Source organism: Kryptolebias marmoratus, linkage group LG5, assembly GCF_001649575.2.
Source record: "Kryptolebias marmoratus isolate JLee-2015 linkage group LG5, ASM164957v2, whole genome shotgun sequence".
NCBI classification, from domain to species: domain Eukaryota; kingdom Metazoa; phylum Chordata; class Actinopteri; order Cyprinodontiformes; family Rivulidae; genus Kryptolebias; species Kryptolebias marmoratus.
In genome coordinates this window covers 16,601,644-16,617,126 of record NC_051434.1, presented here as the reverse complement: position 1 = coordinate 16,617,126, position 15,483 = coordinate 16,601,644, and the positions used below count along the sequence as shown (strand labels likewise).

Here is a 15,483-nt window from a genome sequence, read left to right as displayed (position 1 = left end):
GAATCCACCCTCATCCGTCTCATTTAAAGACTGAAACCGAGGAGAGCAGCTGCGTCTTTAGAATTTTCCCCTCCGCGGTGCAGAGCGAGCGAGGCGCTATTAGAGCCGATCAGCTTAGATCTGTTTGAGAGTGACCAGTCCCGGGCTGCCGGGAAGCCCGGGGTTAAAGGTGTCCAGCTGGCCCCTAAAAAAGGGGTGTGTGTCGCATGTGTTGAATTCCGGCGGGGGGCAGGGCTCAGGGTCAAAGGGGAGGAGGAGTCTAGCAGGGGGATGGGGGAGGGGAAGCGAGGTATTTAAAGGATTTCAGAGAAAGGAAAAATACCCTCTTCTTTTAAAGACGTGGAAGCCTCGCCCTTCCCCTTTCCCCCCATTGGCTCACACCCCCAGCTCTCGTTCTCCCCTCACACATAATGCATTGTCTTTCCTCATTTCCATAATTGTAGTTTAGGTTGCAGCTACTTGAACCTTCTTTACATTTCAGTTTTATCAGTAAACACACACAAGCAAGGAAATGGTTTGATCTAAATGCTGCATTTGGTGTTAAAACTCAAAAGGAACTTTAAGAATTAAACTAGTGAGTTCAACTATTTAACACTACTAAGAAAAACAGATTTCTATTTGCATATATAAAACTAATCTGTTAAGACCTCAAGAAACGACACATTTCTGTCACCGTCTTTGGCCCTTTTCATTTTGATCTGTATCTTTTCAATTCTGTTGCGAATTTAAAAATCGCCATGTTGTAAATGGCAGCTTTTAAACCAAAATCAGGAGAAGAGGGTGGTATTAAAAAGGGTTTTATGTTAAAGCACATTGTTTTTTTTATAGTTGCTTGACAGCTCATTGTGGATAAAATGCTTTGATCGTGGCAGAAATCTGATTTGAAATAAGGTTTTAAAACGTTTCTTGTTGATTAATACTGTGTAAGTTTGGCACATACAATCAAATAATGACTATTTACGTCTTCAGATGTCATTTAGAAGGCCGTTTCATAAAAAAATCACTCATTTCAACAAAGCCAAAGCTTTTCGTTACAATAAAGTTAAGTTTTGTTGTAACAAAAACTAAACAACATGGGGGGTCTATTTAAACAATTTGCTCTCAAATAGTGCTGCCACTATCAAATATTTTAGTAATTGCATAATCTGTCTAATAATCCACATAATCACGTGTTGGTGATATGTACTAAATCAGTGGTTCCCAGCCGATCTACACCAGCAAAACTGCACGGGCATACGGACCACAAAGATAAATTTAGTTATTTCTCTATTAGAAGCTCTTCCCAGAGCATTTCTGTTTTCATAAAATTAAAAAAGTCACCAGGATCTTGTGTATCTTTGTCCAGGGTTGAGATTTTAAGGATGTTTGTGTCGTTCTGTTCCAGCTTTTGTTTTTAACCTCCATAACAAAGTCTCTGACAGGTATGTCGCGCAAACTGGGAATTACCTGAAGCTCTGTTTGACCCGAATGCAACATCCTGCCCTCTGACTTTTTGAAGCTTTGTCTGTGTTGCTCTGGAAATATTTCTTAGACTCTGAATCGGTTTGAAAGCAGGCGAGCTCCTCCTCGGAGCTGGGGTCATTCGAGTCCTCCCTGTCAGAAACGCAGAAGCTCAACAACTCGAGATTCTTTTTAGAAGAACGTGTCAGCGTCAGTGACAGCACTTAATTTCTTCTCTCAGCCTAAAAACACACCGAGCCACTTGACCTTCGGCTGCGCACATTGTTCCCGCTCACGTTTGACAATTTTTAAATTCTTCGCTCAGGTTTTGGCAGGATTCAGGGTGCTGCGTCTGCTTGTTGGTCTTTATAAAGACCGATTGTGTCCGCGGGGGAGTTTTGTTTTCATCAGAAACTCATCTGTAAGTTGTTGACGCAGCGCTGTTGTCACGAGCTAATTTATCACAAAAGCTCAACATTTTACTGTGGATCGTTTTCACTCTCCGTTTGATCTCGTCCCAAACCTTTGTCCCTTCTGCTCTTCCTCTGAGTCCCTCCTCATTATTTTCCTCTTTCTTTTATTGCACAAAACATAAAGTTAGCACATTGTGCAGCTGTGATAATTCAGTGGGAAACACTGTGACGACTGAGCCGAGCACAGTCATGTGAATTAAACAAAACAGCTTTCTTTTCTTTTCTCCCCCCCCAAAGTATTTATTTATTTTTTTGCAGTCAACTTTTTCAAGTTACTTAATCATTTCCACCCTGCTCTCTATGCTGTATTTAGATTAATAGTCAACCTATTTGCGCTTCTTAAAGCAGCATATTAGTTATTATGTGACAGGCTTTAAAAACTCTCAGTCGAAGCGTATTTTAGGGTTCAGTGCATTAGCCAATAAAAACAGTCATCAAAAACTCATTTTGAATCTGACAAGCCGACTTATCAGGGCTGGGTCAGACGCTCCGGTGTTATCTCATTTGCCTGGAAGGCGGGGCAGAGTTGTGACCTTAGTAAATTCTTGCCCAAAACATGAAACTCTAGCCGTTTCGCTGAGATCACATGACACTCTGGCATGTACTATCTCCATTGCCAAGCATGTGCCCCACCTATCCATTTCTTAGCTTGGCCTTTGCCTGGCTGGGTCAAAGTTTTCATCTTAATGGCTGATTACTCGTGTCAGGCCCGAGTGTTGTCGGATTGTTCGGGAATTCCGAGATATCACAACACAGATGGCGCAGCGGAGAGTTGGAACGCCGGGCCCGCGAAGAAGCGCCGGCGGTCGGCTCGAGGCGCTTATGTTTTATTAAATGAGCCGAGCACGAAGCACGCTGGTGAGTCAGAAGACACACCGCCCACCATCTGGCTGCACCTTGTGCCGTTTGGCGTGTTTGTCCACTTTTGTTCGGGCCGCCGCAGGAGTAAATGCTGACGCCAGATAATATGTAAACACACACACACACACGCATACACGTTGCACACGCGCTCCTGTCCCCTGAGGTAGGAAATTTCCGTCCACTCTACACCCATTATCTCTCCTGACCCCTCACCCCGGACTTGTGACCTCCTGGTTGGTCCAAGCTCTCTGCCTCTGCGTTTTGATTGGTTAGTTCGACTGTCTTTGTGCTCCAAGCTGTGTTCCTCTTGGAAGGTGGGGGGGAGAAATGCGAAAGATGATGGAGCCACTGAGACTGGGAGCAGGAGACAGATGACGAGAAGAAGACAGAAAATGACGTGTGAGAAATGCTAAAAGGAAGCTCGAAGCTGATGAAGAAGGCAGGAGAAAAGATTAGAAGAAAAAGTCAATAATGGACAATAATTAACGCAGAATAACTCTGGGAAAAGAAAAAATAAAGACATCTTAAGAGTAAAGAAAGTTTAAACTCCAACTTTAATTAACTTGTAAGCCTTCCATTGGTTTTCTTCATGGATCCCTTCCTGCCGTTCCCTCTCCGGAGGCGTAATTTAGTTGTTCCTTTAGCTGTTCCATCTCACACGCCCAGGCTCAAGAGAAAGGGGACCCTGCTGCCAGGCTTTGTTCCTGTCGGGGTGCAACGGGGGGGGGGCATGTGTCTTAAGATGGGGATTGCGGCTCACGACCTGTAGAGGTTTAGGTGACCTTTGATCTTTGTGGCAGATATGACAAAGGAAGCCTTATCCCACCTCCCCTCCGTGCCTGTGAGGTCCAGTTCGCCCTGTGACCTCCCAGAAAACGCCAGAAGAAAAGCCCCGATAAAACTCTATAGGCAGAGGGAGACAAAGAGGAAAAATACTCATTTAGCCCAAATTGTGCGTCGTAAATGCAAAGAGCTTTATTTTACACCAGAGTTTTATTGCTTCAGGTAGTAATAAAACTAGTCTCCTCTTGTCACTGTTTGCACTCTGTCAAGAAGGGATGTTTATTACAGTCCTGTAAAATTAGAATAGATACTGCAAAAGTACTGTAAAAATATATTAGCTTCTAATGAAATGTAACTTTTAGAGAAATTTCATCAATCTGTAATGAAGTGATTCTGAATTACAGGCGTCACACAAACTTATTTTATTAAAAAGCTGCATGTTTAGACTCTGCAACATAATAAACTGAACTTCTTTTTAATTGCTTCTTTTTTCCGATCATGTTACTAAAGAAAAATAGAAAAATCCATTTTGTTTCGGTGGTTTTTGTTGCAACATCTCTGATTTTTATAACAACTGACATGAGTCAGAAAATAAACAATATTCTTCATCGGTCGCCTTCAAACTTTAATTCGCTTTGTCCTGAACTGGATGGACGTCTAAACTGTTTCCTGATAATGTCTTTAAGGCCCTGACTGCACCGTCTTTCAAAAACTTTTTTATTTTTATTTGTTTCTAAACATATCCTCGTAAACACGGCACTGCTTCTAAGAATGTTCTCATCCACATGAAAAGGCAGAAAACGACCCAAAAAACAAGCTGTGGTAACTATGCCAGGCCTGTGTGTGGCGCTGTAACTCTGCCACAAAAATCTACCAGAAACGGGAAAGAAGACGTGAAGCACATAACCTATGGGTTATATCTTATAAAGTCAGAATGTTCAGACCATGAAACATAAAGTTTATGTTTCAGCTTTAAACACACTTGTTCTTTATCCTCTAAGGCTACTGTAATTTGAATATTAGATTTTAAAAAGTGCTCACATATTCATAAATCCTACAGCGACTCTCCTGGCCAGCAGAAGTTTTCGAGCTCAGCAGGAAGTTGATGATTTTTGTCGCGCTGTGAGGTGACTTCCTATTCCCGACCTGCGTTTCCTTTTTCCTCATGACATAAGCCACCAAATGTTAAAAAGGAAGCGGCCGAAAACAATAAGCAGCTGTTCGTGCATTTACTCGCCAGGGGAAACGTTCTTTTTTCTTTTTTCCCCAATAGTTTCTGATTTTCCACTTCCTGTTACATTAGGTTATCTTTGTCCCATCCTGTGCCTGATTATTATTTGGGGATGATTTGTGAATAAATTCAACACAGTTGTTGTTTTACTTTAACAAAATTGTGTTAAAATGGTACTCCTATAAATTCAAATAGTTTCACAAAGAGTTCAATCAGTAGCATAGCATTACTGTGCTTTCCTGGTGCATAACTATTGTAGTTTAAGTTGTATTAGTATTAATAGTTCTCCATTTGTGATACACCTACAGTTTGTTTTCTGTATTCTAAAAACTATAAAATGGTGTCTTGGCTGCAAAGTTAACAGTAAGTTTGTTTTTTTTAATCAGTGATGGTAATTTAGACAAGACATTTCCACTTAAAAGAACAGACGCAGAAGGTAATACTAATACTACTAATGTACTTTAAACTAAAAACATGCAATGAGCCATTATCATCAGCAGCTTGGAGACAGAATTCATATGATATACAGAAATAAGTCAATATAGTAAGTCCATAATTGTTTTGTTCTTGCTTTTCATTGATAGCAAACGCTTTTTTGCAATGCATCATTTGTCTTTTTGCTTTCGTTGTAAGATTGCATCATTTTCTGTGTGTGTGTGTTTTCAGCTGAGCATGGAGAAAGTCCAGGCCATGGCAGAGCAGGTGGAGATCAAGGCCAAGGTGGTGCAGACTGAAGTGAAGGCGCTTGTCCTGAGGCACAAGAAAGCACTGGAGGAGCGGGAGTGTGAGCTGCTGTGGAAGGTGAGCTGCTGGTGAAATACCCTGCACAGATATTCTATTTACCAGGAACGTCCAGGGATAGTTCATAAAAATATCCCATGTACAAATATTACACTTAATGCATTCAGGTTAGGAAGCATGTCTTATAATACAGTGACTATAAAAAGTATGGACCCCCTTGGATGTGTTGTTTTTGTTGCGGTCATAAATCAGGCGTGGTCAGTATGGTCACTCATGGCCACCAACTGAGTGAACGAGAGGGAGAATGGTGAGCGAGGACACCAAGACACCTGTGAGCTCTCTGATGGTGTTCCAAGTGTCAGCAGTACACTTTACGGCCTTCATTTTACCCTCCAGCTTCACACGCCTTCCAGGGCCGGCTGCTGAGAAGCTCTTGACCATGACCTCTTCTACGTGCCGTTTGGCAAACTCTAGTTGAGATTTAATCTGAGTTTTCTTCAACAGAGTCTTTCTTTTCATCACTCTCCCGTAAAGCTCAGACTGCTGAAGAACCTGGACCTTCTCACCTTCTGAAGCTCCTTCAGAGAGCTCCCCGGTGACATGGTGGTCTCTCAGTTTGTGAGGACGGGCTGCTCTTGGTAGACTTACACATCCCATAGTCCTTCCATTCCTTCTCGATGGATTTAACAGACCTCCTGATGATGTTTAGGGCCTTGAAAATCCTTCCCCTGACTTCTACTTTTCAATAATCTTTGACACCACAGAGCTCAGTGAAACGATTCATAGACTCTTACCCTGATATCAAGAATAAGTGTTGTTTGAGGACCCTTTTAAGCTCTTTAATTTGAGCTCAGGAGTTCTGATTAGAGCTGCTAATCTGTTTAGTTGAGATAATCATGGAGATACTTCTCTAGTCTCTGAATGACATGATTGACTATGTGCTGCTTCAGCCTCTTTTGTCTGTAGTTCCACCTTCTATTGTAATTTTATGTCCGGATTAGCATTTGCATGATTGGAAAGAATGAAGCTCGAGAACATTCAGTAGTTACTCTGCCTCGAATGGTTTTACAGAACCGCATCTATTATCACTTATTAATGACTGAACCTGCTTTCTTTGCATTCAGCAGCAGCCTATTATGGGAGTTATTGATGGGATGAATAGGGGGTGTAATGAGACACTCGTCTCACAAGATGGGACAAGATGAGATAATGGGTCCACGCAGATAAGACAAGATTTTAGCAGGATTTTTAAGGAAAAAGGTTTCGTCCCGAACTCCCCCTGACTGATTCGAGTCTCTTCAGACGTCAGAACAGTTCTTCAGCTACACATGACATAACTTCTCATTCAAGATGTGACATTTTAGCTTAAAGGGGTTCAAACAGATTTTTAAATGAGACCAAAATCAAAAACCTGATCTTCTTAAAAATAATTTTCATTTGCCATGTTTTTCATATTTCTCGTGTCCATATATTTTGTTAATGTCTTTATTGTGAGTCAGAACAAATACAGTTTACAGAAAAATGTTTAAATGAAAAAAATCTTTATTACTTCCATTTTAGTCACTTTTTGTACAGCTTTTTGGCAAAAAGAAACTCAGGACTGACTGAAGGACGTTGGAGGAAAAATCCTTTTTATTTTTATCACAAAAACGTTACTCACACTGCATGAAAGAGGCGATTTAAAGTTTGTGTGGAAAGAGGAAAGGAACAGTTTTTTTTGTTTGTTTTGTTGTTTTTATTTTGTAGTTTCATCTTTACCTCACCTTTAAGTTTGATCAACTCTTTCCGTCTCATCGCAGACTGATTGAGAGAGTCGAACTTTATTTTCTCATCTTTAAAAGCCACAAATGACTGAACTCTGCGTTAAAATGTTCTGTTTTAAATAAATGCGCGTCAGGGACTCTTCCTCTCAGCACGTAGCTGCAGAAGCAACAAAGACGCAGGGAAAGCAGCCTTCACATCACGGATTGAGGGGGGCGTGCCGCATGAACTGCTGCTACACAAAAAATTTAAAGTTGTGGAGGATTTGTGAGTCAGTTTTCAACTCAATAAGAAATCTTCTGATGATCCTGTAACACTTCTAGTGTTGAAACATCAGAGCGTGTCTGTACCAAATCAGTGGTTCCCATCCTTTTTTTACCTATTTTAACCATACGAGTCGGGCCTGATACTCCTTCCTGTTTTGTCATGTTTGAAAGTGCAGAGACAGAATGGAGGATTGAATTTATCATCTGCCGATGAATCATTTAACTCTATAGAATGATTCATTCGGATTAGCTTTGAAGAGACGAAGTAGAGTGCTGTATAGATGGATAAATGAGGGCACAGATTGTGTTGTAAAGTGCTTTGAGTAGCTTTGTTGGTTAGAAAGGCGCTGTATAAGTTCAGTCCATTTACCATCTCTGAGCCGGCATGGTAGTCACAGAGTAGGGATGTGTGTAGTGGTGGTAGGCGCATGTAGAACTGTGCTGTTCCCGTGTTTATAATCCTGCATCAACATGGCTCCGAGGCACCTCTTGTTTGGCAGGCACGACTTACAAATATGAAACGGCTCTAGCTTTACAAAGGCGTCTTTCTTTTATGGATAAAATGCAACCAGTGTGTGAAAACGGCTCCCACGTATATTTTTGAGGTTGGGTTCAGAAAACCTCCCCAAAAAAATCGTCCATTTGCAGTTCGGCAAAATGTCTGAAAAGCCAATTTACAGTTTTGTCTGGGTCTTCTTCACAGCATGTTTAAATCTAAATAGAACCGCTGATTTTAGCCCCATAGGAACATTGCATCGGCGTGGCATTTTAATGTACCATGTCGTCCCTCCGTCCGTCCCTTTCTCACTTTACTGTGTTTTTTGATTGTCCTCAGCTCAAGTGTTGGAAGCTTGCAAGTTGAGCTGAGCAACTTCTGAGTCATACGGGATACCGAAAATGACTCTGCTGGTGTTTTTGTGCCGCCGGTTTGATGGTCACCGGCACTGTCGGGAAAACTGAGCGAGCTGCTCCTCAGTGAGTCAGTGTCGTAATGACTGTCAGATAGATTTGTGGCTGCGGGGTGACTGGAACACCACTATAATAAAACTTCAGGGGTGACACACGGCCCATTTGAGAGCGTGATTCCATCTCTGTCTTTGCGTGAATTGTTTCTGTTTTACGTTGTGGTCCGATGAGTCAAGTCGTATTAAAATGCTGCATGTAGAGTGGAAGTCTTTTTTTGTGAAGGAGAAAACTATAACATTTCCGTACTGATTAGTGTCAGGAGATCAGTGGCCGTCCTCGGCTTTGTCCGTCTTCTACTTCTGAAGCACACTCACTCATTCATTCTTCTCATTGATGTGGTCTTCTGCCCAGGACCTAAAACTAGCCGTGCATCTGTCAGGAAGCCTATCTGTGGGCCTTTGTGCTCACTAACTATAAAATGTAACTCTAGTCCTACAGATGCAAATTTCAGTTTAAGATCTTTTGGACGCTTTCTTCTCTCAGAGTCCCTCCCTGACCAAAGAGCGAGTGAGGCTATTGTGCTATGCTCTTTGTTAGCTGATGTGAGGTGAGAGGCAGTCTCAGCGCCTCAGGTTCTACAACCCTCCACCCTCTTTAAGGCTTTATACTCAGTGACTATACTGAAAATTGATCCTGCTTCTCAAAGAAACAGAAATGTGCTTCAATTAAGTGTTGAGTTTTTTTTTTTTTTTAGTTTTTTTCCTTTTAACAATGAGCTGAATGAAACTCAAGTTTTTCTGTCTTGACAATGAAGGCTTTTTGAAGATTCATGTCACGTCTTTACTTTTATTTTACTTGCATTGTATAACGTATCCTTTAACACTTTTGTCACATTGGAATAAAATGTAGTTGTATAGAAACCCCCCGATATGGTTATTGAACCTGCGTTTTTTTTAAAACAATGAAACATAGATGCATCATAATACCCGGGGAGACGGCAAATGTTTGCATGTCAGAACCTTTTGATTTCCTCTTTGATACTTGGGATTGCTCCCACCCATCGGGCAGAGTTACTGGGACCAGTTTGTGGAAACATTGGTTACAGAAAGTTATTCCCTGCTGTCTCTAAATTCTGTCCTGAGCAACTGAATTAGCACCAAGCATCAGTCTGAATGACCTCAATGTGCACTGAAAACATTGTTTAGACGTGGTTTGGACCCCTTTTATCAGTCCGTTCTGATCCTGGCTGTAGGACCTCCCACTGACCCCACATAAGCAGGATGGTTATTACCTGGATGTGTCAGGGGTTTAAAAAAATAAATGAAAATAAAACGTTCAATCAGCTGCTGGCTAATTACAATCACTCTAAAGCAGGGGTGTCAAACTCCATTCCTCAAGGGCCTTTATCCTGCATGTTTTAGACGTGTTCTTGCTTTAAAACACCTGGTTTAAATAGATGACTTGTCGCCATGCTCCTGGCGAACTTGATGATTTGGTGAGGAGGTAATTAAGCCATTTGAATCAGGTGTGTTGGAGCAGAAAAACCTAAAACCTCCAGGACAGTGGCCCTCGAGGCCTGGAGTTTGACACCCCTGCTCTAAAGCAATTGATGGACAGACATTTTTTTTTTTTTTGCTGTTGTGTTTACAATTATGAGATTTGGGGTCATATAACTATGGAAAAAATTCAACCAGATCTTTTTAAAATTATTATTTATTCATTTTTCAACTTTCTATAAGAAACAGCGGTGACAAATAATGGAAGGATTGCCAGTAAATGCATAAAAAAAGAGCTGCTGCAAGGAACCTGGATGTCCAGGCAGGGAGTTAATGCTTATAATGTACTGTTTCAAGAGCAGCACGCTTGAAAATAACGGGTCAGAAAATATCACTGGACGCCAGGGCACAGAGCGTCAGTCGGCCAGCCACTGCCGGAGTGGGGGGTCGTAATTGGAAATAATAGGCCTCATTTTTGACCCGCATCATACACTGCTTGTCTTTTTGCCCCTAAAAAAAAAGGTTTGATGTCTGTATTACTCTGCATTTGTTTTTATTTGTAAATTTGTTTATATTTTAAACAGTAGTTTGCATATGACACAGTTTGTAACCACACTCATAAACTTCAAACTTAGGCAATTATTATGTAGTCGTTTTATTTATTTATTTTCCTTAGTGAACATAATGTTTCAACACTGATAGGGGAAAAACGAGGACTAAGAGTCTGTGTTTTTAACTAACAAGTTTTCTACCACTATTTGGCATTCTCAGTTTGCCTTTTTTGGAGCTCAAAGTGTATTTGTTCAACAAAACCAAAGCTGAATTTTCATTCCTCTCTTTTTTCAGGTGGAGAAAATCCGCCAGGTGAAAGCCAAGTCTCTGTACCTGCAAGTGGAGAAACTCCACCAGAGTCTCACCAAACTGGATGGCACCATCGCTGCTGTGAGCCAGGTCCTAGATGAGGGCCACCACCTCGACGTGCTGCTGGCCAGGGAGAGAATGCTCACCCAGATCCATGAACTCAAGGCCCTCAGGGGCCTGCTGCAGCCGCAGGAGGACGACCGCTTCATGTTCACTCCTCCAGACCAGGTCGGCACCGGCACGCTACAGCTATTGGATAGCGTCTTCTTTCATTTTATATTATAACTTATTGAAACGACACCTTCTTTGCTGTTCAAACAGGCTCTGTACATTGCCATCCAGTCCATGGGTATGATCAGCAGTGGAGCCTTTGCCCCCGTCACCAAAGCCCACGGCGAGGGTCTGAAAAACGTGCTCCGTGGCAAGCCTGCCTCCTTCACCGTGATCGGATACGACCACGATGGCGAGCCCCGTCTCTCCGGCGGGGACGCCGTGTCTGCGGTCGTCGTGTCGGTCGCAGACGGCAACCTGTCGGCGGTGGAGGTAACGGACCACCAGAACGGCTCGTACACCGTCAGTTACCTGCCCAAAACCGAGGGGGAGCATCTCGTGTCCGTGCTGGTGTGCAACCAGCACATCCAGGGCAGCCCCTTCAAGGTGACGGTGAAGTCGGGACGGAGCTACGGCTCCCTCGGCTCCCAGGTGTCATCGTTCGGATGCGAGGGGGAGGGAGACGGCCAGCTGTGTCGTCCGTGGGGCATCAGCGTCGACAAGGAGGGATACGTTGTAGTGGCTGATCGCAGCAACAACCGCATACAGGTAACTCCAGGTTTCAGTCATTGTCTCAGTGAAGTTGCACTGTTATAACTCAGAGGGTTCTGTAAAGAAGCACAGCCAAATAAACTTTTTCTTTAAATTTAAATTAGTTTTGTGTTCTATCACTTACACTTCTAAGTGCTATAAATAGAACAGTGTTTTATGAGTTAATGTAAATCAAAGTCAAGAAAACAGAGAACTGAAAATATCACTTTATCTAATAGAACAATCAGTGTAAATATTAGTGTTTCCCTGCTTTTTCAGCTTGTCACACACTTGTGTGTTTAAAACCGCCCAAACATATGTTTTCACAGTGAAAACACCGTCTGTTTGTACATTAAACTTTCTGTGTGACGCATTTGGTGTTAACTACACAGAAACACGGCTCCACTCTCGTCTCTAGCGGCCAGGCTACTATGAGAGTTTTGCTGGCGCATATCAAAGACTTTAATGTTGAATGAAATTGGTAAGCAGCGTTTCTTTTCGCAGATCTTCAAACCTTGCGGCGCCTTCCACCATAAGTTCGGCTCTCTGGGGTCTCGGCCCGGTCAGTTTGACCGACCAGCCGGGGTCGCCTGCGACAGTCAGAGGCGAATCATTGTGGCTGATAAGGACAATCACCGTGTGCAGGTATGAAGGCAGAACTATTTTCCGTAACTACTTCAATGTCATTGTATAGTTTGGAACATTGCATGCTACCCAAAAATGTCTGCTTTCCAAAAGCTAGAAGAAAGTTTGCTTCTGAAAACTTCTATTTACATTGGTGAACGTGCAGCTCCTGATGCTTACTCTTCCTTCGCTCCACATGTAAACAAGCTGGGCTTTGAAACATTTGCTTTGTCTGACAGGTGTTTACTTTCGAGGGCCAGTTTCTGCTGAAGTTTGGGGAAAAGGGCACCAAGAACGGGCAGTTCAACTATCCCTGGGACGTGGCCGTCAACTCTGAGGGCAAGATCTTGGTCTCGGACACCAGGAACCACCGCGTGCAGCTCTTCGCGCCCGACGGCTCCTTTCTCAACAAGTACGGCTTCGAAGGGGCTCTGTGGAAACACTTCGACTCGCCCAGGGGAGTAGCCTTCAACCACGAGGACCACCTGGTGGTGACCGACTTCAACAACCACCGGCTCCTGGTGATCCAGCCGGACTGCCAGTCGGCTCGCTTCCTGGGCTCCGAGGGGACCGGGAACGGGCAGTTTCTGCGGCCGCAGGGCGTCGCCGTGGACCAGGAGAACCGCATCATCGTGGCCGACTCCCGCAACCACAGGATCCAAATCTTCGAACCCAACGGAAACTTTTTATGCAAATTTGGCACTCAGGGGAGTGGCTACGGACAGATGGACCGCCCCTCCGGTGTGGCCGTGACGCCGGATGGCGTCATCGTGGTTGTTGACTTCGGAAATAACCGCATCCTCAAGTTCTAGAAATATCTATTTTTGCATTCTCTCCCTCTGTTTGACCTTTTTGCAGTTTTTTTTTCTTTCTTTTCCACAATGAAGGAAATGGAGGAGAGAGAATCAATCAACAGAAAGGGAGTTCAGAGAGGACTGAGAAGACGCTGAAAGGAAGGAACGCTAAAATTACAGATATCCTTCATGCTCCACGTTTCCCACTAAACACTTTACCTGCAGTAAATACAACTGATGGGGACCTTCTCAAATTGATTATCGGATAAAAGAGAAACAGACATTTCCCCTTGCCTTTCAGCGGCGCTCAGTTCTCTCTGCCAGCTCCTCTTTTAGTATCCATCTCAGGGAATTTCTCACTTCTTGAAATCTTGTACCCTCTGCTCCACACCTACCTCATTTAGCTCTTTGTGAATGTACTCATAGTCATTGAGCAGAGGTTTTAGTCCGTGAAGTTTTACAAAGAAGAACGTCTACCTCTATACTTTGTTATTTAAGAGACAAAAAAAAAAAAAATGGACTCTTGGGTTGATATTTGCACAGGAATAATAGAATTCTTGCTGTGCATTTTTCAGATATGAGTTAAAGTGAAGCTCCTGAATGTTGTTGCTGAGACAATACTCAGACCGCTGTAGAGGCTGCACGATTGATTCTGATTAGGAGGCTTCGCTCTGAGAAAACAAGGGGTTCGTTAGTGTCTTTTTTCCTGGGTTTAGAATAGTTACTTATCTTTTGTTTTTCGTTTTTCCCTTAGATAGATTGACCCTTTCTCGATTTAGCTTTGCGGAGCTCGAGACGTCGCGGTAGCCGAGCAAGGCCGTGTGAAGCAATGCCAAACTCGACAGAATCAAAATTAGCTCAGGTCATCTTAAGACTGATTTTAAAACGATCAGTGCTTTTCAGGCTCTCCTTCTTCTAGCTTTACTGGCTAACGCTGATTTGATGAATTTATTGATGAGTTATAGATATAAGATTTAGGAAATCAGCTCTAAAATGATCTAAGATATCTTTAAAAAGCAAACTTAAAAAAAAAAAAAAACTACTCCCAACCCCAAACTATGTATCATAAAGGCTAAAAAAAATAAATGTATGTCCAGTTGTTGGTGTGAACAGTAAATAATATGCAAAGAAAGCATCGTCTTCTCCAAACTAGAGAGGACCCACAAAAAGATTTAGGGGTTGAATCCTTTGAAGTCTATCTATTAGTCATGTTAACGTAGAAATACATTATATATATACATACATATATATATAATCGAATGATACGTTTTAAAGAAGGCATGCTGTTTGACAAAAGCCTGAGAAGTAGACATGTAATTTGGCCGTCCAGAGGACAATAATGACACCAACTTAAAGGCCTAACATAACAATCTCTTGGATTTAGATTGTGGTTGAAAGCCACGCCCCCTTGGCTCCTAGGGTCAGGGGTTTAGTGCAGTCCAACGAGAGGGCGCCATCACAACGCCCTGCTCTATTTATTTATGCTTGGAGTTAAGGAAACGTCTCCAGATTGCGCGTTAGTAGACAGATTCCTCTAAAGATGGAGGTCTACAGACCAACTACTAGAGTCAACCAAAGTTAGAATTTCTGCACAACAGCCAACTGTGAATTTGGCGGTTAAAGAAACCTAAAATAAATAAATAACTTGAACTTCTCTTTATCGTTGGCCAACCCTAAAGTTCCAGCAAACTCGTGGAGTTGAGTTCATGGCGCCGTCTGCATTAGGGCTTTTGAAGACGGGGCGTTCTCGGGTCGCGCGGGTACTTCGACCTGCCGCCCCTGGCTGTGTGAGTGAATGCGGAAAGTAGGTGGTTCTCGTCCCCGAAACCAAAGAGAAACCCTTTTCTTCTTCCCTCGCGTTTATTGCCTCGCCGAACGCCGCCGCAGTCGAGTCGGTTTTGTAACTCGAAAACGCATCTCGTATCCCTCCCGGGCGATCATGGCGAAGGAATCAAGGAGGGCTTGGATCCCTTCATTGCTCAGTCTGGAAGCACTCAACAGTTAAGGTTGTTAGCCTTTTTTTTTTTTTTTTTTAAAGTCTGAAAGAAAAAAATGTCTGAAAATATTTAGACTGACTCTCACCTCCGAGGCAATGGATTAGCATCTTCATAACTCAGATAACCTTTACCTCAACCGCTGTTTTACCTCGTGTGTTTTGTGTACTTCAGCTTCTGAATACCTCATATTTATCTTTCATAGCTACTGTGCATCGAAACATTTAAATACCTCAGCTTGTTTTACTCTTATTTAAGCATAGAATGTTTTTACATCATAAATATCTTCTCGTTTCCCGCAGCACAAGGACCAAAGATCACGGTACTGTTTTGAGTCGAAGTAGTTTTTGTATGATGGCCATTATTGCTCCGTATTGCAACTTTTTTTAAAACGGCTTTTTGCTCTGTTGAATCTACTGTAAACTGCCTGGTTAATTATGCCTTTTTTTTT

At 42.7% G+C, this 15,483-nt stretch overlaps 1 protein-coding gene across 2 annotated transcripts in view; it reads left to right on the top strand.

Moving 5' to 3' along the window:
• Window positions 1-14,136, top strand: part of trim71 (tripartite motif containing 71, E3 ubiquitin protein ligase) — a 34,082-nt gene extending 19,946 nt beyond the window's left edge. For both annotated transcript variants that reach the window (XM_017420946.2, XM_017420948.3), the window contains 5 exons: window positions 5,455-5,589; window positions 10,805-11,047; window positions 11,141-11,638; window positions 12,125-12,265; window positions 12,484-14,136. In XM_017420946.2, the coding sequence (XP_017276435.1) occupies window positions 5,455-5,589; window positions 10,805-11,047; window positions 11,141-11,638; window positions 12,125-12,265; window positions 12,484-13,056 (1,590 nt within the window). In that variant the 3' untranslated portion in view covers window positions 13,057-14,136. The remainder of the gene's footprint in view (window positions 1-5,454; window positions 5,590-10,804; window positions 11,048-11,140; window positions 11,639-12,124; window positions 12,266-12,483) is intronic.
• Window positions 14,137-15,483: the final 1,347 nt, after the last annotated feature.